The sequence below is a fragment of the Nomascus leucogenys genome, chromosome X, assembly GCF_006542625.1.
Source record: "Nomascus leucogenys isolate Asia chromosome X, Asia_NLE_v1, whole genome shotgun sequence".
Taxonomy (NCBI): domain Eukaryota; kingdom Metazoa; phylum Chordata; class Mammalia; order Primates; family Hylobatidae; genus Nomascus; species Nomascus leucogenys.
In genome coordinates, this window is record NC_044406.1 from 90,974,754 (window position 1) to 90,997,989 (window position 23,236).

Consider the following 23,236-nt stretch of genomic DNA (forward strand, 5'->3'; position numbering starts at 1 on the left):
TGGTTCCTTTTATTATTTTTATTTACATATATTATATATCATAATTTATTTTAATTCCATTTTTGCTGTTTAGCAAAACATATGATCATCTTCCTCTCCAAAAAAATCAGATTATGGAGGGTCTTTTAAGTGGTTACTTTTGGTAACTAAAACAAACATTTTCTTAAGAAAATATCATTAAACCAAAAATTCATACTGATCTGAGAAATGTTGGTTGTTTCTGAAAAGCCCTTTCTACATTAGTCAAATAAATTACAATATTTGTAAGTCTCATGGAGTATTTTAGTTGTGTACAAGATTTTCATTAAAGCATAGGCAAGAATATCATAGCTACTTGCTTAACACACATATACATCAAAGAGGAGATATGACTTTCCTAACTTATCTGTAACAATGGTTAAACAAAGGTTTGGTAAGAGCAATTGAAGAATGTTGAATTACCCCATTCATTAAAATTTTTAAAGTACTTAAACATTAGACTGGATAGAATTTTACAGGGGAACAATATATCTTATGTTCTTTTTAAAAAGAAGAAGAAAGAGGCTGGGCACAGTGGCTCACCCCTGTACAATTTGGGAGGCCGAGGTGGGCGGATCACGAGGTTAGGAGTTTGAGACCAGCCTGATCAACATGGTGAAACCTCATTTCTACTAAAAATACAAAAATTAGCCGGGCATGGTGGTGCACGCCTGTAATCCCAGCTACTCAGGAGGCCGAGGCAGGAGAATCGCTTGAACCTGGGAGGTGGAGGTTGCAGCGAGCCAGGACAGTGCCACTGCACTCCAGCCTGGGCAACAGAGCGTGACTCTGTCTCAAAAAAAAAAAAAAAAGAAGAAGAAGAAAATTATACAAGGACAAATATAAAAATGGTATAATCGTCCCCTTGGTTGGTATTTCTCAAAAATTTTTTTGCCATCAACCCTTAAGGGTGTGAACAAAAGTTCTGAAAAGGAATTTAGAGGAAAGAGACTTTATTCCACTGAACAGTTTGCGAACAGGTTTAAAATGAAGGTGTGTTCCAGACAACAAAAGAGAATTTAGGTTTAATTGCAAAAGTTCACACCCAGGTTCCCAATCACATCCATTTATGCAAATGAAGGATACAAACTTGCTTAGTTCTGATTGGTGGAAGCAGCTGAGCCCTATTTGGTTGATGTTGCTGAGCTCTGGTTGATGCAGCTGAGTTCTAAAAGTTCCAAAGTTAAAAAGGTGGAGGTTTTTTGGGAACTCAGAGTGAGTGTATGACCTCTAGTCGGCAAATGGCTGTTTGGCTCTCTATTTTAAATTTAGGCCATTAGCATTTCCGGATTCATCTTGAAGGATTGGCTCTTTCAGGTTCACATTTGTTCACAAGGGTTTCTATGATTGTATATGATTGATATCACACCATTTATTATCAAAAACGTTTTCTAAGTCTATCTTTCAAATTCACCAGTTTCACCACAGAAACGATCCATAATTTCAGTGTTACAATGTTTCATCTAAAATGTCCATCTTTTGTTGGCCTACTCTTCTAAAAGCCCAGGCCAAATGTCACTCACTTTAAAAACCTCACTAACCTTCTTTCTCCCAAGCCAAATTCATCCTTTCCTTAAATGTCCGCTGATCTTTGACAAAGGAGCAAGGGCAATACAATGGAGGAAAGATAGTCTTTTCAATAAATAATGTAGGAACGTCTGGACATCCATGTGCAAAAAGAATGGATCTAATTCTTACATCTTTCACAGAACTTCCTGAAAGACCTACCACCTCTTCAATGGAAAGCATCAACAGTTTGTACCCTATAATTCTCTGAATTCCTCACCTCAAAATCCTCATCTTGCTGCTTCCACCAATCCTGGATTGTTGTAAAATGATTCTTGCCCAGTCTTAATCAAGACCCCACATTGAAATATCCACCTTAAATCAAACTTCCAATTCTTAATAAATTCTGCCCAGACATTTCCCTCTGAAACACTGCCAAAGCTTTGTGGAAGTTGAGGTTTTCCTTGCCAAAATACGTAAGAAATTCAAGCTTTGTTTTATCAGCAGATTTTGTTGGTGATATTTGACTCAGCTAAATACACACACACACACACACACACACACACACACACACACTTTGAGCTCATCAATCACATGAAAAAATTATAAGGGTTAGATCACCAATTATTGGGTCAAGTCCAGTATATTTCTATCCAATGGTAAACAAAATGATAAAAGTTAGTTGACAATTCTCGATACCACTCAGTCTCTTCCTGCAGCCATCAGCTCTCTGGTAGGTAAATTATGCATCTGAAGACTTCAAGGCAGATTACCCCAGGGTTTGCTCTCAGGCTCAGATCTTCAGAGAAAATAAGGAACTACTATACCCACCCACATTTTCAGAGAAACAGAAATTAGGAAGGATCTTGGAGAGTGGAAGGGAGAAATGAATTGGGTAAATCCATTGAGGTGAAGTACACCCAAGGGACAAACCAAATCGAAGTGAGACAAGAAGGCAGGATGCCCAACAGTCATCAACTCCAGTGATTAAAAACTTGGTTAAGATGTATTAATACATTATTACCATATATTTAAGTAAACATTATACATACAGTGCACCAACTCTATGTACTGCTATCCGTATCTATGTCAGTATTTCTCACTGAGAAATATATGGAGAGACCTCTTTTTTTTTCCTGAGACGGAGTCTCGCTCTGTTGCCCAGACTCACTGCAACCTCCACCTGCCAGGTTCAAGCGACTCTCCTGTCTCAGCCTCCAAAGTAGCTGGGACTACAGGCATGCACCACCACGCCCAGCTAATTTTTGTATTTTTAGTAGAGATGGTGTTACACCATATTGGCCAGGCTGGTCTCGAACTCCTGACCTCAGGTGATCTGCCTGCCTCGGCCTCCCAAAGTGCTGGGATTATAGGCATAAGCCACCATGCCTGGCCTGGGACCTCTTTTTTTTAAAAAAAAAAAAAAATTCTCTCACACCCAAACATTTCTGTAAATTCTTTTTATAATATTTCTTAAATGTAAACAAATATTAAACTCTGCATGTTCATAAAGCTCTTGTACAAATGTAACACCAAAGCAGATTTACAAATTGTGCGCAAACTTTTTTACAAAGTCGGTGTAATGTGGTATATATGATGAAACAAAACTGCCCTAGAAACGTGAACATACTACTGACTGGCAAGCATATGCTCTTGGCCTTCAGCATGCTTGTAAGTACATCGTGGGGTTGACTCCACTTTCCCATCACTTTATTCTCTTCAGACTACTGCAACCCTTCATTTGTATAGGAAGATGCCAAGTATGAGGTTCACCTCATTTGTCTTCTCACAGGATCATGACAATTAAAGTAGTATTACCTTATGCTGATTCATTGTGAAAATAAACTCAAATACATGTCCTAATCATGTGGCAGCAGTTAGTTATCATGTGGTCATACAGATACTTCAGAATATGCTTAAACACAAAAGTAAAACACATACTTGTAGAAACCTCACAGACTCTATCATTAGACTCTGGTTTAAAAAAACACCCACCTCTTATAGTATGTGTAAAATGTATGTATATTTAAATTAGACCGCCAGTCGCAGTGGCTCCACCTGTAATCCCAGCACTTTAGGAGACTGAGGCGGGTCAATCACTTGAGGTCAGGAGTTCGAGACCAGCCTGGCAAACATGGCAAAACCCGTCTCTACTAAAAATACAAAAAATAGCCAGGTGTCGTGGCACGTGCCTGTAATCCCAGCTACTCAGGAGGCTGAGGCAAGAGAATAGCTTGAACCCGGGAGGTGGAAGTTGCAGTTAGCCAAGATCGCCCCAATGCACTCCAGCTTGAGCGACAGAACAAGACTCCGTCTCAAAAAAATATAAAATAAAATAAAATAGACTATTTCATTAGCTTATTAACAGTTCCTGGTGCTATTACCTGAGTGCCTACGTTATCATGCAGCACTTGACTCTTGTTTCATTTGGATAATCAAGTCTCTTGTTTTTGGGGACTAAGCCATGGCCCATTCAGCCTCACTGGCCTCAGACCCCTGGGGATTGGTGCATTAGGGACCATAGAACAAACCGTCATCAGCTTCACTTCCACAAGTTTTAAATTGGTCAGCCTCATTAGATATTAATGAATGATTCATTTTGAAAGCCAAGACACAATGCAACACACCTTCTTGCAATCTCAATGAAAGAAAGAAGGTATGCTCAACAGTCAAACGAGCAAGTAACTGAAGCAAGATAATGTATACATTTTAAAGGCACGTTGGAGGAGCTGTTTTCACTATAAGTTGCATTGGTAGGGCAAGGCACAGAGTTTAATACTGAATGGGGCTTGTTTTAGTGACAACCCCCCACTTCTGCCCTCTTTCTCTTCTTCCTCCTGCCTTCTTTATCTTTCCCCTCCTTTCCGCCTATTTTAGTTCTATGCTTTCCTGAAGGATCAATGTAGTTTCTTCATAAATGTAGTTAATGCAAAGAATTGCTTTTATTGAAGAATTATGCTCTTATATGAAAATGTGCTTCCTTTTATAAAATAGTATTAGGTAGTTTTAAAAATTGTCTTCTTTGGGCAAAGTAAGAAATTAGTAATCTTGGGGTTTCCTCTGAATATATTTTTTTAATCTTACGCATCCAAGAACAGGAATCACTTGCCCAGAATATAGAGAAGAGAGATGAGATAAACAGCGAAGTACACTATATAACACCTAACAAGTTGATTCAAGTTGAACAAGTTAAGCTCCATAATATATTTTCTACGGGAGGGACGGGGCAAATTAGCAGGAGTGCCTAAGTCTCCTTTGGGAGTCAGGGAAGGCTTCACTGAGGAGATAACGTTTGAGCTGGAATTTGAAGGATTAGCAGGGGAGAAATGGCAGGGCATTCCAAGCAGAGTGCCTACGAGCGAAAGGCGCAAAGCACAGAAGAGTACGACGTGTCCAGCCGCTCTGAGTAGGCCAGTGGCTGCAGCGTAGGGTTCTTGGAGTTAGGTGATCAAGGGTGAGGAAGGGACTATTTTTTCCTGCTTGGATGATTTCTCCTACAGCTCATTGCACGGTGCTGGGCACACACTGCAGGAGCTCAATAAATACTTGTTGAATTGGGACAGAATGATCGAGTGCGCTGGGAACCAGGGCATCTGGATGCTTTCTCACGCACCCGCAGTGTGACCTTGGCCAAGTCCCTTTTCTGGGACTGCGGTTCCTGCTTAGTAATCCAGTACGCGTGAGAAAGCGGAGGAGGAGGTTGGCCAGAGGCGCCTAGCCTTTCTAGCGGCCTGAATCCCTGATTCCATGCGTAGAGGGCGGGGCGGGCCGCTTGGGGCCGCGGCGGGCGGAGGTTCAGTTCCTCCTCCGGTCCAGCAGGGGGCACGGGGAGTGGCTTCCCGCCGCCCTTCCCCTCCTGGCGGGCGCCGGGCAGACTGCTGCAGTCGCAAGCGGCGAGCGCAGTGGGCGGGGCGGGCCTGGCGGGGCCGGGCGGCGGCGCTGCGCTGACGGGCTGAGTCTGGCGGCGGCGGCGGCAGCTGCAGAGGCCACCGAGGCGCTAACTGGGTGGCCGGTGGGCCGCTGTGGCCTCGAGCAGCCTCTTCGCGCGGCCCCGCACCCCGCAAGCAGCAGCGGGCCGCGACGCCCAGCCTGCCAGTGAGCTGCGGCGGGCACACCCCGGAGCGTCGGCGACTGCGGACAGGTTAGAGTGGGGGCAGGGGCGGGCGCGGGAGCAGCCCAGGGCCAGAGAGGGAGCCCGAGCCAAGCCATCTCCAACCATGTCCGACGAGGCCTCGGCCATCACTTCCTACGAGAAGTTTCTAACCCCCGAGGAGCCCTTCCCACTCCTGGGACCTCCTCGCGGGGTGGGCACCTGCCCGAGCGAGGAGCCGGGCTGCCTGGACATCAGCGACTTCGGCTGCCAGCTGTCCTCCTGCCATCGCACCGACCCGCTCCACCGCTTCCACACCAACAGGTACGAACTGCACCTGAGGGCAGGGGTGGATTTTCCACCTCTGGTCGCTCCCCTGCTCCTGGTCCTACGTCCCGGGCTGCGCTTCCAGTCGCCCCCTCCCCCACCTGCCTTCCACCAGCGCTCATTCCTGGCCTCCTTCCCTGCCCCCCCTCCCTATTTTCACCCCTGCCCTCCGATTTTCGTTTCCACCGGCGTTTTACTCTCTTTTTCTCATTCATATTCTGGCTATAGCGACTCTTCCCTTCCCTACCTTATCCCTCCCTTGCTTCCCTTCCCTCCCCCCATCTGTACCCTACGAATCCCAAACCCCCACCCTTGATTTTTAGATACGCCCCTGTTTGCATCCATCTGCAAAAGTTTAACCCCTTCCATTTCCGGTACGCTGTAGAGGAATTTGGATGGCTCAAGATCAATCCATAGATCTTTTGAAAAGTGGCGTTGAAAGGTGGCTTGTTTAAAGCTAGAAGTTTCATTTTCCCTATTTTTAATCTGTCTCACAGTCCTGTTCCCCCCGCCGCCACCACCCCTACCCCATTTTTTTTTTAGTTGAGCGCTAGGAAACTAGTCAATTCTCTCTTTTTTTTCCCCCTTCCTTTATTAACTGTTTGCCTTAGCGCTTTAGGCTCTGCCAAAATGGGTAAGCTTAAATCTGGAAGATTCCTTCATATGACATATCCCTTGGTTTGCTTCCCCTTTGAAGAGACAGAGTAAGGCTTAGAATGGACTGACTTACACAAATTTATTCAGAGGGTGTATCTCCTCCTAACTGATTTCAGTAGAAGGTAGTGTTCTGGAGACTTCTCTCATGCAAGCATTTACGTGTTAGATCAAATCTTCGGGGGGTGTTGAAGACGTTCTAGATACAGCCTCAACTTTTAATACAGGTGGATATTTGAGATACGTATACAAAGGGCTGGAGATGTGTGGATAAGGCTCTAGGAGAGGGGTTCAGCTATGGAAAATACTGGAGATAAATTAAGAAATCTAGTTGTGATTTCTGATCCAAGTTTATGATGTGAGTTTGATCAAATTCTTCCATATTTTAGTGTGTTTAGCTTATTTCTCCCCTCCCTTCCCTTAAATCAGTCTGTAGATTGAATGAGCTTCTGCCAGATACAAGGAATGTGTAAAAGATGTTTCTTACATAAATGAAAGTTACAGTCTATGGGAACAAGGTGTTATAGTTAAATAATCAGAATATCAGTATAACACATCTCAAAAGGAAGTGGCAGTAAATTTATTATGACTACTCTAAATTGTCATTACAAAAAATGAAGAAACAGGCCCAGAAATACAAGATTGAGTTCAAGGTCATAAAACCTAGTCAAGCAAATCCAAGACTATTCCTTTGAAGCCAATGATTAAACTTGGAACAGAACTAATCAATCCAGTGTTACAAATAGAACTTACGGTTTCCTAGACCAACTCACAGAAGCCTATTTAACCCCTGATGTCACTGTAATGTGAATGTAACATATTCATGAAATCAAGTGTGCTTAGGGTTATTTATGTTGAAAAATAATATAAAAGAATACCTTTGTACGTATTTGGCATTTAAGTTTTGCAGCCTTGGAGCAAGTCACATACTCAGGAAAGTTAAATGATTTCAGAATGATCCTGCTGTGATGATGAGGGCAAGGGAGTGAGGGCAGAGGCTGTGGGTAAGTACTGCCAAAACTGGGTGGAGGTGATGGGGAGTGAAGTTATGAGAATAATATGTTTCTTACAACTTGTTCTGTTCCTCCTCCTCCTCCTCCTCCTCCCCATTTTTTCCCTGTATTTTCTTCCCCTTAAAGACTGTGGTGAGGTCAGGACTGTTTTTCAATGGGGCAGTGAGGAGGGGAGAAGGAGGTTCTTTGCAAGCCCCAGTTTTTCCAAGTCAAGCATTTTTCCTAGTTACTGCTTGCGGTTTTTTTTTTTTTCCGTCTTCCCTCTCCTACCCTACTTTTCACAAGGTTTGGCATGGTGGCAGGGGTTCTAATGCTCTGTATCCTTTTCAGCAGAGACTAGGGGAAGCAGAATTAGCAATATGCACAGCACATGGTGTTTCTGTCGTAGGCTACCTTGCCTTTTAAATGTATTATCCTTCTGGAATGTTCTGCTTTCTTAGACCCCTCCTCAAGATGGTGCTTGAGAGGACCATAGGCTTCCAGCCATTTCTTCTCAGGGAGAAGCACACAGCTAAATCATATATTGGGCAAAGTTTAGGGAGTTCTTTTATTTTGGAGTTGTGTGTGTCACTTTTATCCTTCACATCACATCATTTGTCAATTCAGGCAACAACCCAAAAATCAGATTTCAAATAGTTGAGTGCTGAAATTCTGCCTTGGGTTTAGTCATTGTAAAACAAATTTTCATTGGAAGTAGGAAGCTTGTTAATTGGTAGATATTTGACTTAACCTTTATTTTGCTTCCTTCTTGGTACCTGATAAGAAAGATGTGGAGATTTTAAAAATAATTCACTTGATAAGGACCTTATGATTATGACAGTTTTGTGCCTACTCATTTACTGGATTCTGGGCTGTATTTGCAATTTTCATTAACAAAGACAGTCACAGCACTAAGAGTCCTTGAGGTTGAATGGATGCAATATTCAGATTTTTTTTTTCTTTAAAGACAGAGTCCTGCTCTGTCACCCAGGCTGGAGTGCAGTTGCACAATCTTGGCTTAGGGCAACCTCCGCCTCCTGAGTTCAAGCGATTCTCCTGCCTCAGCCTTCCAAGTAGCCGGGACTATAGGCGAGTACCACTATGCCTGGCTAATTTTTATATTTTTAGTAGAGACAGGGTTTCACCATGTTGGCCAGGCTGATCTTGAACTCCAGACCTCAGGTGGTCCACCCACGTTGGCCTCCCAAAGTGCTGGGATTACAGGTGTGAGCCACCGTGCACGGCCCAGTATTCAAATTAAAGTCATTTGTGACGTAGGTTGGTATGTCACTGGTCTAGGTTCAGTAGAAAATACATTACATGGACACAGCCAGTTTCCTAAGCATTCATACCTTAAGACCTACATGGATTGGTCTAGAATTTTAGGAAAATAGAATAAATTTCAATAAGCCAAAAAAGTGAATGAATTTTTTAAAAATGTGAAATGTCAGTGTGGAACATATGTAGTGTTTTAAGACATTTTCTTTGGTTTTGGGGGCAGTGATTTTCTGATGTAAATGGGGGTTTTCTCTTAGCACTTCCAAACTATTGCATAAATCTTTTACTCAGTTATGTGATTTTAGAGCTCCGTTTTCAATCACCATTAACCGGAAAAACCTAAAGACTATTGTGCGCCTTTGGTAACACCCATAGTTTTCCTATCTAGATACAGAATTAGAGGTTCAGAAGAGCTGTGGGTTGCAGGTGAGAGAACCATGTTGGAGGAATTTGGTTTGGGGACTTGCTGAGACAAGTTGAAAATGGGGGGTTAGGATTTGGAGAAATATCCAGGCTAGAAATACAGATTTGGGAGTAATCAGTAGAAGTCTGTGACGTGATAGAAGTGGAACTACAGGAACTACAGGTTACAAAGGTTGAGAGAGTGGAAGCTTTTCAATAAATTTAGCAGGGAAAGAAAGGAGAAGGGGAGATGGAGATGTTGTAAGAATTTGAAAGGGAAGTAAAGGTTTCTTTTTTCTTTTCTTTTTTTTTTTTTTTTAGCTTCGTTTAGTTTTTCTTTTCCAAGAATAGAGATGTTAGCTCCTTAGAAGCAGGCCACAGAAAAGGGAGAAATTGAAAATATAAAAGAAGGTGGGATGAGAGATAGAGATGATGAACTCAGAAGTCCAAATGGGATCGTCAGCCGTAGAAATGACATAGAGTGTTTTTTACTTCCAAGGCAATAAAGAGGGCAGGAAAGATGGGTAATGAACCCAACACAATTGATGTAGCTAGGAGAAAAGTAGGGAACTTAAGTGGGTAGAAGAAGGGGTTGTATATTCTCTAACTTGGAACCTTGGTGGCCTGTTGGACTCCAGAATAGCAGCAGAAGTCAGGTTGGCTATATGGGGATTCTGGCAGAGAGTCAGTGGTGAATACAAATACTGATGGGGCACTGTCCCCTAAGAATGAATATATAGAATAGACTTCAAATGACCTTCATCAGCTTGACAGAACTTTATTCAACAGTGCTCATTGGCTGGATTTTTATCTTCAGAAGTGGCAGTCAGGTATACCTGAGAGAAAAGGGGGTGCAGAGGATGTGTACATGGTGCACATGCTTTTCTTAATTTTAACGTTTAAATGGCTATTTATCAAAATACCATTGAAAGTCCTTAGTCTGTATATTCTTGCTGAAACACCTTGCAGAGAAATGTTCCTGGCTTTATTTTTTTTTAATTAAAATTTGGGCAGCAAGCCTAGTTATTGAGTTAAACACTGTGTTTCACGGAATTCTTTTCAACATCTTTCAAGATTTTGGAGAAAGTCTCCTTTGAGAGTGATGATATGGTTATAGCTAGAATCGAAGTGTTAGGTAACTTTCTCTTAGTGGAATAAAATGTAAGGGCTTGTAAATTTGAATAGTTAAGTGCTGAGCACACAATGGACATACAAGTTTGAAACTGACAGAACAGTCTGAAAGAATCACACTTAAATTTTTATTTAAAAACTTATTATAGAAAACTGAGGGCATATAAAAAACTATAGACCACTCATGATCCTTTTCTCCAAAGGTAACAACTATCAACATTTTGATGTTTCTTTTAATGTTTCTATGTACATATATAATTTTTAAAAATCAGGATCAGTTTGTGACCTGCATATTTGCACTTATATTGTTGGGTGTTTTCCTTTTGAATAATCTGAAAATATGATTTTTAGTGATTATAAAAATACCATTCAGTTATATCATTTAATCCTCGTATTTTAGGAGCATTTGTTTTCCCTTTTGCACTATTACAAATAGTATTGTTTGGACATATTTGTACACACATCTTTTTTCCAAATTTCTGTTTGGGGAAGGGAACACAATCCTAGAAGGGGAATTACTGATTCCAAATGAATGAACCTTTTTAAACGTCTAGATGTACATAGTACTGCCAAATTGCTTTTAAGAAAGATTATGTCAACTTGGACTGTCCACTAGCAATGGATGAAAGTACTTCCTACTTTGTTTTTATCTATATTGCCTTAAAATTATGATTTTAAAAATTTGCAAATTACAAGATATAAAAATTTTGCCAGGTGCATTGGTTCACACCTGTAATCCCAACACTTTGGGAGACCAAGGTGGGAGGATTGCTTGAGCCCAGGCATTTGAAATCAGCCCGGACAACATGATGAAACCCTTTCTCTACAAAAAAAAAAAAAAAAAAAAAAAATGCAAAAATTAGCCAGGCGTGGTGGTATGTGCCTGTAGTCCCAGCTGCTGGGAAGGCTGAGGTGAGAGGATGAATCAAGCCCAGGAGGTCAAGCCTGCAGTGAGCCATGGTCGCACCACTACACTCCAGCCTGGTTGACAGAGTGAGACCCTGACTCAAAAAAAAAAAAAAGAAAGAAAGAAATGAAGATATAAAAAAGTTGCAATCTTTACTAGTAAAAAATACTATTATTCTATTTTATGAGTGATTTGTTCAATTATGAGCCCAGTTTACTTGCCGCTGATAATTAAAAACAAAAGACAAAGACTTCTAAGAACATTCAGAACCTTGTGATGATTACAAATCTGAAAAACTGAGAAACACACTGACTTTGCCCAAAGGTAAGAGCACAAAATGAAGCAAATTCCGGACTCCTTTGGCAGTGATCTAATGGTTAGATTACTAAATATGGCATCGTTTTTGTTTTTTAAAGGAATATCATTATTACTCATGGAGAGAAACACATTTCTACAGAATTTTTACAGACTAAAAAGAAATTCTAATTAAAAACAATTATCTAACAGTTTTTCCTAGCACTGAACATAGTACTTGGTACATAGAAGATACTGACTAAATGTTTGTTGAATGAGTGAATGAATAAAGGGAAAAAAATCACATATGATTTGAAGACACGAGAAAAATAGTTTGCTCAGGACATAATGTAGATAGGGCTTACTGTGTCCAGAATGTATTTTTGTTTTGTTTTGAGATAAGGCCTCGCTGTGTCGCACAGATTGGAGTACAGTGGCAGGATCAGCTTGCTATAACCACAGACTCCTGGGCTCTAGGGATCCTCCTGCTTCAGCCCCCCGAGAGTAGCTGGGAATACAGACATGCACCACCTTGCTCAGCACATTTTTTAATTTTTTGTAGAGATAGTGTCTTGCTTTGTTACCCAGACTGGTCTCAAACCAGGGTATGATTCCTCTTCATAACTTTTATTGCAAGACCTGGGATAATTTGGTTAACTAAAAATTTTCCTAAAATGAGGGTACTATTCACCTAGCAAGCATGTGATGAAAGTAATATTACAAGATAGTCTACGATTCTTAGATAAATTTTATTTTTTTGTACTATCTATAAAAATTTATTGACATCTACTTCTTTTTTTTTTTTTTTTTTTTTTTTTTGAGACCGAGTCTCGCTCTATCGCCCAGGCTGGAGTGCAGTGGCGCAATCTCGGCTCACTGCAAGCTCCGCCTCCCGGGTTCACGCCATTCTCCTGCCTCAGCCTCTCTGAGTAGCTGGGACTACAGGCGTCCGCCACCACGCCTGGCTAATTTTTTGTATTTTTAGTAGAGACGGGGTTTCACTGTGGTCTCGATCTCCTGACCTCGTGATCTGCCCGCCTCGGCCTGCCAAAGTGCTGGGATTACAAGCGTGAGCCACCGCGCCCGGCCTACATCTACTTTCTATTTACTGAATTATAATTTGTGTGTGTGTGTGTGTGTGTGTGTGTGTGTGTATGTATGTGTGTGTATTTCAGTGTTTTAAAATGGTCTACCTTCAAAAGAAAAGGTACCATAAAGTTTTTCAGGTTGTCCAAATTTTGTATGTAAAGCAAGAACTTCTAAAAGATTAGCCATACAAAATGGAGGAAGTTAAAAAAATGAAGTGCATAATTTAAGAAACAGTAGATTTAATGAAGGATGAGACACGACCTAATAATAGGTAAATAACAGACTTTTCATAAGGAAGTCATTACTTCAGGAGCTTGTTAGTACTGGAAATACTAAATAATTATCTTAAGGTTTAATTCTCTATGCTACTGGCAAAGCAATGAAGATTATCTTATTAATAGTATAAAACTAGTGGAAATTTACAAAAGAAAACAGACTGATAGATTTCAAGACCAAAAAAAGATCCAACCAAAAAACCCTGCAATAAATACTGTAGACAAAATGCCAATATCCTTAATGCATAAAGAACTCTTACAAAATTAGTAATGAAAATATTAACACATAGGAAAACACCATAGCAAAATAGCTAATAAGTATTTAAAAATTTGATCTTGCTGGTAATTAAATAAATAAAACTTGATATAAAAATGTTTCTGTGCCGGTGCAGTGGCTCACACCTGTAATTCCAGCACTTTGGGAGGCTGGGGCGGACGGATGGCTTGAGCTCAGGAGTTTGAGACGAGCCTGGGCAACATGGCAAAACCCCATCTCTACAAAAAATACAAAAATTAAATGGGCGTGTTTCACCTGTGGTCCCAGCTATTTGGGAGGCTGACATGGGAGAATTGCTTGAGCCTGGGAGTTTGAGGCTGCAGTGAGCTATGTTTGTGCCACTGCACTCCAGCCTCAGTGACAAAAGTGAGTCCCTGTCTCAAATAAACAAGAAGTTTCTGTCCTATAAGATAGGTAAAAAAAATTTTAGCAATTTTAGTGCTGTTAAGATTGTGATGAAATGAGCACTTTTATATACTGCCTTGGGGAGTATAAATTGATGCAGCCTTTCAGAAAGGTGTTGACTAAATTGATCCTTAGAAATGTTCATATTCTTTGACTCAGTACTTACCTTTCAAGCAACTGTATCCTGAGATAATATATTTTGATAAATAATTATAAACAAGGCTCATCTCAGTATTATTTCTAATATTAAAAAATTAGAAACAGCTTATATATTATTGGGGGAATAAAGTTAAATAAATTATACGTTTAGTCAATAGAATATTATATAGGCATTAAAATGTTTTCAAGTAATATACTTAGGAAAATGTTTAGCATATTAATGTTAAGTAAAAAAAGCAATATACTAAAATATATATACACAGAATGATTGCTGATTCTGTAAAAAATATGTATGCACATAAAAATAAACTACCAAAATATTATAGATTAGTTATTGCTGGATAATGGAATTATTGATCATTTTATTATTTATTCCTTTCTTTCCAACATGTTTGCAATGAGCCTGTACAGCATTAATATGAAAAAGTTACTTAAATATAACAAACACTTCTTGAACATCTACCTGTGTAGATGCTTGTTAGTGCTTTTCTCTGCCCTGCAATGGCCCCACTCTTCCTTTAACAATAATAATAGCTGTCATATATTGGGCACTTTTTATGTGTGCTACAAGTGCTGTGTATGCATTCTCATGTGATCATCACAATACCTCCATTGGGACACAGACTTGGAGAGAGTGTTATTTGCTTAAAATCAACTAGGTAGGAAGTGACAGAGCAAGAATTTGAACTGTCTGATTCCAGAGCTTACTCATAACCACTATGCTGTATGCTTTGTTTATGGATGAAGATTTTACTTTAGTCCTAATTTAAATACTACTTTCTTGTAAAATAGTGTACTACAAAAATTTTCAGACAGCTACAAAAGTAGAGAGAAAAGTGTAATGGACCCCATGTTCCTGTCACCCAGCTTCAACATTTATTCATATATGGCATCATGCTTCATCTGTACCTCTATCCACTCCCCAACCCCTGCCTTATTTTGAGGCAAATCCTAGACATGTATCATTCATAAATATTTTAGTATATTTCCTTAAAAGGTAAGGGCTCTTTTAAAAATACAAAAAACCTCACATTCCTTATAAATGTTATAAATATGTCCTGTTAATTATATCTTAAAATTGTATGGATTCTGTAGTTCTCTTGATTTCTTTCATGTTGTGTTTTTGAAGGTGGAACCTAACTTCTTGTGGAACAAGTGTTGCCAGCTCAGAAGGCAGTGAGGAGCTGTTTTCATCTGTGTCTGTTGGAGATCAAGATGATTGCTATTCCCTGTTAGATGATCAGGACTTCACTTCTTTTGATTTATTTCCTGAGGGGAGTGTCTGCAGTGACGTCTCTTCTTCTATTAGCACTTACTGGGATTGGTCAGATAGTGAGTTTGAATGGCAGGTAAGTTTTTTTGTCCTTTTCTTGACATCATTACTACCGAAGTAGAAGTATAAACTTTTCTTTTGATATTTTCATCTCTACTTCAAAGTAAATTTCTCTAATGTTTATCCAGTCCTGGAGATATTCTGACATGTTTTAAGGTTAAGAATTGGATGGGATATCTTTATTTTTGCTAATGTACCTTTTTGATGCTATAGATATCCTTTTGTAGATTTTTATGTTATTTAATACTTGCGTAATATTACCATTATTATATATTATCAGTACCTTTCTGTGTATGAATCCAAGCAAAGTTACGCTTCCTACCCTATAATAAATAGCTTTTGTGTCCTTATAGGACAAATATAAGTCACATTATGTATCTAATATCATAAACTGTTATTACCATAAATACGTGATTTTTGGTTCTGTCATCAGAAATATATAATTTCTCATTTTGTATTCTGTTTGTATGTAGACATGTTTTTCACCTGACACTTTTTTCTTGTGGCATATATACCATGTAAAATGGCTTTGTGGTAAATTGTTTGAAAATCCTGCCTTATAATGAGTGCAGTTTGTCAGAAAATTTAGATTGTGTTATTACAACATCCATATTCTGATTGTAAAAACAATAAAACATTTAAAGACGTTTTCCCTGCCTACAGCAAAGATTTTATTCGCTAGATAAATTCGAATGTCTGCTACGTTTGAAAGCCATCTGAATACTTGAAGTTTTATTCCAAAAGAGGAATTGAATATTATAATTTCAAACAGCTTTCAAATAATACAGAATGGCATCAAATTAAAAAAAGTCTGCAAGTCCCATTCTACTATGGTTACCACTGTTAGGAGCTTATGCAGATATAAGTATGTTTGCATACTTAAAAACACATGGGATTATACTTCATCCACTGTTTGGCCCTATTTTTTTTTTTCAGCTAACACATCTCATTCTTTTCCATAACTGCATCATAATTTACTTAATCCATTTCCTAATTATGGCTATTTCGGTTGGTTTCAGTTTTTTGTTGTTATAAACGATGCTACACTGAAAAGATGAGATTTTTTTTTAAGAAAAAAAGTAATTCACAACCCTTCCATTTTTGTTTTTCATATTATTTGGATTAAAAAATTTTAAAACTTTTTAAAAATTTGAGATGAAATTCACCATTTTCATCATTTTGAAATGTATAATTCAGTAGTTATTAATATACTCACAGTTGTTCAGCCATCACCACTATCTAATTCCAGGGAATTTCTGTCACCCCCAAAAGAAATCCTATACCCATTAGCACATAGTCCCAATTCTCCCCTCCCCCTTATCACCTGGCAGATACTAATCTAATTTCTCTGTGGATTTGCTTTTGTGGATATTTCGTATAAATGGATGAATATGTGGCCTTTTGTGTCTGGCTTCTTTCACTTGGAATAATGTTTTCAAGGTTCATCCATGTTGTACCATGTAACAGTACTTCATTCCTTTCTGTGGCTAATATTCCATTGTGTAGATGTACAGTACCACATTTTGTTCATCCATTCATTAGCTGATGAACTTTTGGGTTGTTTCTACTTTTTGGCTGTTATAAATAATACTGCTGTGAACATTCAGATTCAAGTTTCTATGTGGATTTATATTTTTAATTCTCTTGGATATACCCCTAGGAGTGGAATTGCTGGATCATATGATCACTTGATATTTAACTTTTTGAGGAACTGCCAACATGTTTTCCAGAGTGACTACACCATTTTACTTTTCCACCAGCAGTGTATGAAAGTTTCCATTTCACCACATCCTTGTCCACACTTGGCGTTGTCTTTTTGTTTGTAGCCATCCTACTGGGTATAAATTGGTATTTCATTATGGTTTTGAGCATCTTTTCCTGTGCTTATTGGCCATTTGTGTGTCCTCTTTGGGGAAATATCTATTCAAATACCTTGCCGCTTTTAAAATTGTGTTATTTTACTTTTCATGGTTGCGTTGTAAGAGTTCTTTCTATATTCTGGCTACTAGACCCGTATCAGATATATGATTTGCAAAAATGTTTTTATTCTGCAGGTTGTCTTTTTGCTTGTTAGTATTTGTTCACTTGATAGTGTCCTTTGACACCAAAGTTTTTAAGTTTGATGAAGTCTAATTTACCTTTTTTTTTTTTTTTTGCTGTACTTATGATGTCATATTTTAAAAACCATTGTGTAATCCAAGATGAGGAAGATTTTCACCTGTTTCCTTCCCAGACTTTTAGAGTTTCAGTTCTTACATGTAGATCTTTGACCATTTTGAGTTACTTTTTGTATATGATGTGTAAGATAGGAGTCCAGAGTCATTCTTTCTTTTTTTGTTTTTTGTTCGTTTGTTTTTTTGAGACAGAGTCCTGCTCAGTTCAGTTGCCCGGGCTGGAGTGCAGTGACACAATCTCAGCTCACTGCACCCTCTGCCTCCTGGGCTCATGCCATTCTCCTGCCTCAGCCTCCTGAGTAGCTGGGATTACAGGCGCCCACCACCAAGCCTGGCTAATTTTTGTATTGTTAGTAGAGACAGGGTTTCACCATGTTGGCCAGGCTGGTCTTGAAATCCTGACCTCAGGCGATCCACCTGCCTCAGCCTCCCAAAGTGCTAGGATTACAGGCGCATTCATTCTTTTTTTAAGAACAGAGCCTCACTATGTTGTCCACGCTGGTCTCGAATTTTTGGGCTCAAGCAATCCTCTTACCTCATCCTCCTGAGTATCTGGGACTACAGGCATGCACCACTGCACCTGGCTCACAAATTTATTATTTTGCATGTAGGTATCCAGTTGTCCCAGCACAATTTGTTGAAAATATTATTCTTTCCTCATTGAATCATCTTCGCACCCTTTTGAAAATGAATTAATCATAGATGTATGGGTTTATTTTTGGACTCTAAATCCTATTCCATTGCTGTATGTGTCTGTCTTTATGCTAGTACCACACTGTTTTAGTTATTATAGCTTTTCAGTAAGTTTTGAAATTGAGATATGTTAGTTCTCCCACTTTGTTGTTCATTATAAGGATTGTTTAGGCTCACATCTGTAATCCCAGCACTTTGATAAGCCGAGGTGGATAGATAGCTTGAGCCCAGGAGTTCGAAACAAGCCTGGGCAACATGGCAAAACCCCATGTCTTTAAAAAAAAATGCAAAAATTTACCAGACGTGGTGGTGTGCACCTGTGGTCTCAGCTACTCAGGAGGCTGAGGTTGGAAGATCGCTTGAGCCCTGAAGGTGGAGGTTACAGTGAGCTGAGATGGTGCCATTGCACTCTAGTCTGGGCAACAGAGCTATTTGGGGTCCTTGCAATTCCATAAGAATTTTAGAATCAGGTTGCCCATTTTTCAAAAAAGAGTAGTTGGAATTTTGGTAGAGATCACATTGAATCTGTAGATTGCTTTGGGGAGTATTGCCATCTTAACAATATTAAATATTCCAATTCATTAATATGAGATGGAATATCTTATTTGGGCTTCTTTATTTCAATGATGTTCTATAGTTTTCAATGTCTAAGTCTTACACTCTCTTGGTTGAATTTATTCCTAAATATTTTATTCTTTTTGATGCTGTTATAAATGGCATTGTTTTCTTAATTTTATTTTCAGATTGTTCATTGCTAGTGTATATATAGAAATACAGTTGGTGTTTGTATATTTTGTATCCTGCCAACTTTGCTGAAATCATCTGTTAGATTTAATAATTTTTTCCCATGTGTGGATTATTTATCGTTTTCTATATTTAAGATCATGTCATCTGTGACTAGAGATAGTTTTCCTTCTTTTTTCCTAATCTGGATGCCTTTTAATTCTTGCTTAATTGCCCTAGCTAGATCTCCTGTACAGTGTTGAATAGAAGTGGTGAAAGTGAGCATCCTTGTCTTTTTCCTAATCTTAGGGGAGAGGTTCAGTCTGCTTCTCGATGTGGTTTTTTAGTATTTTGTTAAGGAATTTTGCATCTATATTCATAAGGGATATTGGTCTGCAGTTTTCTTTTTCAGTTGTGTCTTTGTCTAGCTTTGGTGTCCAGGTAATACTGGTCTCATAAGGAGGTAGGAAGTGTTTCCTCTTCTGGTTAAAATTTTTTAATAAGACTTTCTCATTTAAGATATAAACTTTTTTCATGATATTCATAATGAAATTTTAATTTTTTTTTTTTTGTTTGAGACAAGGCCTCGCTCTGTCATCCAGGCTGGAGTGCAGTGATGCAAAAATGGGTTACTGCAGAATTGATCTCCTGGGCTCAAGCAGTCCTCCTGCCTCAGCCTCCTCAGTAGCTGGGACCACAGGTGGCCACCACAACAACCAGCTATTTTTTTTTTAAATTTTTTTGTAGAGACGGGGTCTCACTTTGGTGCCCAGGCTGGTCTTGAATTCCTGGGCTCAAGTGATCCTTCCACTTTGGCCTCCCAAAGTGGTGGGAATAAAGGCGTGAGCCACTGTGCTCAGCCAGCCAGTGTCTCTCTTTTTTTTTTTTTTTTCTCAGTGCAGACTTTGTATTTAAAATCAGACTACAAGGATTCTTAGTAAAGCATAAATCAGATGGGAGTCCTGATAATTCTAAGAAATATTTCTTCTGCTTATTTTATGTGATTTATTTAGAGTTATCATCCATAATGTTGCAAGGTGGCAGGCATTTTTAAGTTTTAATTGCTGGCTTCTTCACTCATGTTATGGGTAGTTAGAGTGGAAAACCATCCCCAGCCATTCACTGTTAATGTACATGAGTGACTATGATGTCAGAACAAAAATCAGACCTGCCTTAGTAATGTGTTTTCCCACTTGTGAAATTGGAGTATGGATACTCTATTACCATGGATATCTGCTATTTAAATATGCTGAAAGATTTGAAGTGCTGTCTTGTATTTGTGGGATTTTGTAATCCTGAGCAGTAAATTATCCAAGAATATAATTACAAATTATATGTTAGGATTAACATGGATTAAAAATCATTTACTGTAGTTAAAAAATGTGTATTACTTCTGTTATGATTAAAAACTATATTTGTTTAAATCTTTCTTTTTAACAGATGTTTCAGTTACTACTAAAGTAAATATAAATGATTTATGGATTCTCTGGGAAGAAAAATGCTCACTACTTAATAAAATGAGATTTTAACCTTAGAATGATTAGCATCTTTGCATTTTGCTTTGCTGATAATTTTCTTTGCTTTCAGTCCTTTTGTTATTAAGGATATATTTATCTAGTCTTAGAGACTGAGAAATTATTTCTGTTGTTGAGCAGGAAAGCTTAGAAAATTTAAACAGTGAGTAATCAGCTGTCACACTTGAAACCTAGAGGTACAATCTGAAATTACATATCAGCTGTTACAGAAACGAGCTTACTCATAAAATTCTGCTGCATTCTGCAGAAAATATGGCAGAGATTTAAGTCTCCCTATGTTTCACAATTACTGATCATAATATAAATATGCCAAATATTGCCCATGAAAAATATGGGCTGGGAGTTATTAAGTATTTATTCTGAAATATAGTATCAGTTATAAAATGGAAAATTGCTGGTCTAATAAATATACAGAAGCCCATACAATTCTCCTGTACAACCGCTAGTCTAATCCTGTATCTTCAATTGACTACCTGACATCTCCACTTAGATGACCTTAATATTTAATACTAACCCATTATTTGATGCTGAGTCCTTGATGCAGTGTTGCAACTTCCAATTACAATGTTTCCATGGAAAAAAATAGACTCTGCTTAGTGACATGTCTTACAACTTAGTGAAAAATCACTATTGTCCGTCCAAAGGACGCTTGTGCTACCATAATCACTACAAACTCTTTATATCCCAAATTGCATTCCTCTCATTGCAAACTTACCAGACAGGCAAAACTGTTTAGCATAGTTGAAAGCATTAGATTGGTGTCCTACTTTGGATTCTGCCACTAGTTGTATGACCCTCCCCAGACATCATTTTTTTCTTATATGTAAAATGAGGATGTTGGACTAGAAGATCTTTAACATCCTTTCAGTTACCTTGCTATGAAAATTGAGGTCTTTAAGTGTATCACTCTGGGTGGGTTGTATGACCTGAAATGTCATCAATTTTTTTCTGGTCTCAACATGAGACTCTTTCTTACCTTATCCATTCAGTTATCAAACAGCTTTGTAATTTTTTTCTTTTTTTTTTTTTTTTGAGATGTAATCTTACTCTGTCATCCACGCTGGAGTGCAGTGGTGCAATCTTGGCTCACTGCAACCTCTGCCCCCTGGGTTCAAGCGATGCTCCTGCCTCAGCCTCCCAAGTAGCTTGGACTACAGCCTCACGCCACCACACCTGGCTAATTTTTGTATTTTTAATAGAGACGGAGTTTCACCATATTGGCCAGACTGGTCTCGAACTCCTGACCTCGTGATCTGTCCACCTCAGCCTCCCAGAGTGCTGGGATTACAGGTGTGAGCCACTGCGCTCAGCTTTGTAAATTTTCATGTTACATTTTTCCTATCCCCATTTTTCTTTCCATTTTTGCTTATTTTCATCCACGCCTAGATTACAAGAGCTTCCTATCTAATTCCAATCTTTCCTCACTCTATTTTGTCCCCATAGTGCTTTTTAGCTGATCTTCCCTGAAGACCAGTTTCATCAAGTTACTTCTTAGAAAATGTTATCGGCCTACTTCTACATATCATATGACAGTTTCTGGTTCTTCTGTTGAGCTTTCAAATCCCTAGCACTGACTTTCTGTGTTAATCATATTGACATATGATTAAATGATATGATATCTAGAATATATGTCACCTCATACTATGTTTTTTTCCATCTATGACTTTACTAAATTATTCTCCTTACCTGAATGTCTTTTCCTTTTTCCCCTATCATTCTGAAACACTGCCTTGTGAAATTAACCCAGGCACTTTAGCAACATGTGACATTCTCTGAGGGATTGTGCTGCTTTTTTAAGGGTCCAAAACCATGGCAAGGGATGGAAAAAGAAAAGTACATCTCTTTATTGAGTGTTGCCTGTGTGCCAGGCATGTTACCACATTTAAACCACTCAACAATCCTTTGAGACTGATGATATTGACCACATTTTACTGCTAACTCTGAGGCTCAAAGAAACAAACTAACCTACACAAGGTCACACTGCTAGTGAGCAGTGGAGCTGGGATTTGAACTCTGGGATCGTTTACTTATCCCTGAAAAAAAATGGCCAAGGTACCATTAATTACCTTTTTCACACCCCTCCCTCCCCAACAAATGCATAAAGAGAAGAAAAGATACAAATTTAAGTGCCTAGCAGATATTCTCCAAGATTTAGGTGAATTTTTTTCTTATATTTTGAAAGTGTAGGTATTTCAAGAGTTCTTCCGTTTACCTCATTTATCAAAGGAACTTGATGTAGGGGAGGCCTTTTGTCTGATAAGAAGTATCTCTTTTTTTCTTTAGGGGCCACAGGGAGACTTCTGATGTGATTTGAAGTCAAAGAGAAAATAGCAAAGCATTTTCTTTTTTGCAATTAAAGGCTGAAAAAGAGATGGTATTCATATGTGCATTCAGCAGTCATCCTTTCATAACACCACCTAGATAACAATTAGGGTCAAGGGTGAACAGTTCAAGCAGTGTTAGTTAATGAGATTTTATGCTTTGTTTTCTTTTGTTTTTTTGAGATGGTCACTCTGTCACCCACGCTGGAGTGCAGTGGCACGATCTCGGCTCACTGCAACCTCCGCCTCCCGGGTTCAAACGATACTCCTACTTCAGCCTCCTGAGTAGCTGGGATTACAGGTGCGCACCACCACACCCAGCTAATTTTTGTATTTTTAGTAGAGACAGAGTTTTGCCATGTTGGCCAGGCTGGTCTCGAACTCCTGACCTCAGATGATCCACCCACCTCTGCCTCTCAAAATGCTGGGATTACGGGCATAAGCCACTGCGCCCCGCCGTTAATGAGATTTTAAAAGAAGTTATACAGATTGTTGGTAGTCACTTATGTACTTGGACTTGTCAATAACTGTCATAGTGAAAATGTGGTTTTTAAGAGTAGTAGCTACTTATGGGGATGTAGAAAGAATGGCCTCTCTCTTAGACAATTTCATTTTAAACGTCGTAGTCATCTTTTGCATAGTGATTGACTCCT

General features: G+C 39.0%; 1 protein-coding gene across 2 annotated transcripts in view; it reads left to right on the plus strand.

The window, feature by feature from the left end:
• Nucleotides 1-5,411: 5,411 nt before the first annotated feature.
• Nucleotides 5,412-23,236, plus strand: part of FAM199X (family with sequence similarity 199, X-linked) — a 29,751-nt gene continuing 11,926 nt past the window's right edge. The window contains exons 1-2 of one of the 2 annotated variants that reach the window (XM_003262138.3): nt 5,412-5,938; nt 14,934-15,153. In XM_003262138.3, the coding sequence (XP_003262186.1) occupies nt 5,742-5,938; nt 14,934-15,153 (417 nt within the window). In that variant the 5' untranslated portion in view covers nt 5,412-5,741. The remainder of the gene's footprint in view (nt 5,939-14,933; nt 15,154-23,236) is intronic. The other variant, XM_030807019.1, reaches the window with a different exon arrangement.